At 38.4% G+C, this 2,893-nt stretch overlaps 1 protein-coding gene across 1 annotated transcript; it reads right to left on the bottom strand.

Annotated features, from left to right (window-relative positions):
* Positions 1-1,625: 1,625 nt before the first annotated feature.
* Positions 1,626-2,367, bottom strand: LOC104071942 (cytochrome c). The gene is made up of 2 exons (XM_009582243.1): positions 2,195-2,367; positions 1,626-2,034 (listed from the first exon to the last, which is right to left on the bottom strand). Exons 1-2 carry the CDS (start codon positions 2,361-2,363, stop codon positions 1,886-1,888), a joined length of 318 nt encoding a protein of 105 aa, XP_009580538.1. The 5' UTR covers positions 2,364-2,367; the 3' UTR covers positions 1,626-1,885.
* Between the last annotated feature and the right edge of the window lie 526 nt (positions 2,368-2,893).

Genomic DNA, 2,893 nt, shown 5'->3' with positions numbered 1-2,893 from the left:
CTTGGACATCACAAAGTTTTTTGTCATCTCATAAAGGTGCTGACAGAACAGAAAGTGTCACAACTCTCTCCATGCAATCCACCGTAATTATTTCAGAAGACTGCAGAGCTGGGTAAGGTTACATTCTGTATCTACAACTACTCTATCAGGCTTTTGGCACAGCGAAAGCTAAGTTCTGCATAGCCATAGAAGTGCTATGAGGAACATCACTTCTGAAAACTGGAACAGTCATTAACTACTACAACTTGAAGGTATCTCTTAACAAGCTTTTAGTAAAGAAGCTGCTGTTAGTTAATATTAAGACTGTCTTTCCATTTACAGGAAATGCTGTTTGCACATGTAGTTTGAAAAATGTCACAAAACATATGGTAGCAACCATTGAGACAGCTTGTTAGTAATCTTAATTCTTTTCACTAATTCTGAATAAGACCTTTGCAACTCAGTCATTAAGCACACTATTCTACTTGACGTAACTCAAACTCAGCCAATCCTACAGCACAGCTACAGCTTTCAAGCTACTTTGAGTTTTCTCCCCTGTCCCACTCAGGAAACACAGCAAAAGTGTTGTTAAAGAGAACACTGGTGGAAGAGCTTAGCTTTGCTAGTTCTAGTCCAAAATACTTTCTAACTTTGCCACACTGGTAAGTACCTCTCAGACCAACTCCATTAGCATTTACTTTTTTCATGCTGAGCTTTTGCTTGTTTTGTTTCCTAATGATGTAAAGCTGGACACCCAACTGTTCTCTACACTCCCACTGTTTTTCACTTCATTTCAGACACATATAGCAAACAAGACTTTTAATTTTTTTAATTTACAGTATTGATTGCTCTGAGTTATGCCTTAGTGTTGGTACACAGTAAATACATTCATCTGAACAATTCACTTAGTATGAAAAAATGCAGTTAAAACATTAAAAATACCGCTTTACACTGTGCGAAACAGAACCTTCAGAAGTAACGACATCAGCTACAGCCAGGCACAGAGGACGACTTTCCTTTTAGTTTACCAGCACATTCATTCCTGTACCCCTTCATCTGAAATTGCCTGTAACAGTAGATTTTAGGTGAATGCTTCTGCTGAATTAAGAAGATTTAATAACTCTCAGCTTGGTCTTTAGCACTTGTATTTCCAGAACAGGGTGTTTTTCTGTTCTATTCATTATACCAAGAATGACTGTTTTTGGAAGATTTTCTAACAAAGGGTTTCAATAACATTTAAAAACCTGAAGATGTTTCTGAAGGGGAGTTATACTCTACTGGTGCATGCAGCTGTCAAAGTCTGATAAATTAGGTAACATGCTTCCCCTAGACAAAAGAAAAGTGGCTGGGCACAACTGCCATTTCACAAATAGTACTTAAGTCAGATGAAATGCATTCTTATCACAAGCTTTAGGCAGATTAGTATAGACCACAACACCTAGCACTGATTAAATTTAGAAAAATATTATCTTGTTTTTTTTTTTTTTAAAATCTTTAAAGTAATGTAACAGAAGATGTATGGTGGAAAATGCCAAAAAACACTCTGCTTTTTAATCTGGAAGAGTTGGGCTGTCAAAGCTATTATGCTGTTGACGCATTTGATTATTTACAGATTTTTTTTTTAAACAATGAAGAGGCAGGAAATGGTTTGGTTTTTTTTTTTAATTCTATGATCAAGTACGACTGAACATTATAGTCATTTAAATCAACCCAATTCCATTAAGTTAATGGCTGCCAAACAAGCGTGTACTCCAGCGACCCACCATGAGCAATGTTATCTGATGGGTGAGATAGATTTTAAGGTTAGACACAGTACATGTAAAAATAGAAAGTTTAAAAACCAATCTCATCACAGACATTTCCATTGCCATCTCCTTTGTGAAATAAATAAGGCAGCAGATAACTTTTACTTTGCAGTGGCATCTTTGAGGTATGCTATTAAGTCTGCTCTCTCAGACTTCTTCTTAATACCCGCAAAAATCATCTTTGTTCCTGGGATATACTTCTTCGGATTTTCCAAATACTCCATCAGAGTATCCTCACCCCAGGTGATACCTAGAGAGAAGACAGTTAGTGACTTCAAAATAACAAACACATTTATATTCTTGCCCTCCATATTCTTTTACTTTCTGGCAGATTTCAGCACTTTAAAAACTATCACCAAGAACTGAGTATTTTTGTCCCTAGTAACTCATAAGAACAGCTTTAAGTTTACCTTTGTTCTTATTAGCATCCGTGTAAGAGAAGCCCTCAGCTTGTCCAGTCTTGCGTCCAAATAGGCCATTCAGGTTGGGTCCAGTCTTGTGCTTGCCTCCCTTTTCAACTGTATGGCACTGGGAACATTTCTGGACAAAGATCTTCTTGCCCTTCTCAATATCTCCCATTTTCAGTACTAGACCAAGAACACACACAGAGGTCAGTATCACAATTTCAAGGTCACCTATTCAACAGAAACTTTAAAAGCACCCTGTTTGTTTACAAAACCATATATATGCTATATATTATATACTGTATATATAGGACATCAGTCTAGTAATTCTCCAGCACACTTTCTATCCACAAGCTATGGCTCCTGGGTTTGAAGATTAGCATAGAATCATTAGACTATGTAAAAGGTATCAAGGTGATAAAGAAGAGCAGGAAAAACCTTCCCCAAGTAATTGCCCCACGGCATTTGAAGAGTATAGAGATAATTTTTGAAGAGTAAACTGAACACAACTTCCATATATAGCTTGTACATCTATAATGGGAAAGCTTCCTAGTCATGAACAATCTCGTGTAAAGGGAGAGGACTGTCTGCACGTTCGTCCCTTTCAGCGGGAGCAGCGCACCAGCACACCACCTCGGACGGAGCCGCGGGCACCAGGCTGGCCCGCTCCCCTCTCGCCACCAGCCGGGATGCCTCCCGCGCACC

Source organism: Fulmarus glacialis, unplaced genomic scaffold (assembly GCF_000690835.1).
Source record: "Fulmarus glacialis isolate BGI_N327 unplaced genomic scaffold, ASM69083v1 Scaffold50457, whole genome shotgun sequence".
Taxonomy (NCBI): domain Eukaryota; kingdom Metazoa; phylum Chordata; class Aves; order Procellariiformes; family Procellariidae; genus Fulmarus; species Fulmarus glacialis.
This window is presented reverse-complemented; position numbering and strand designations above follow the sequence as displayed.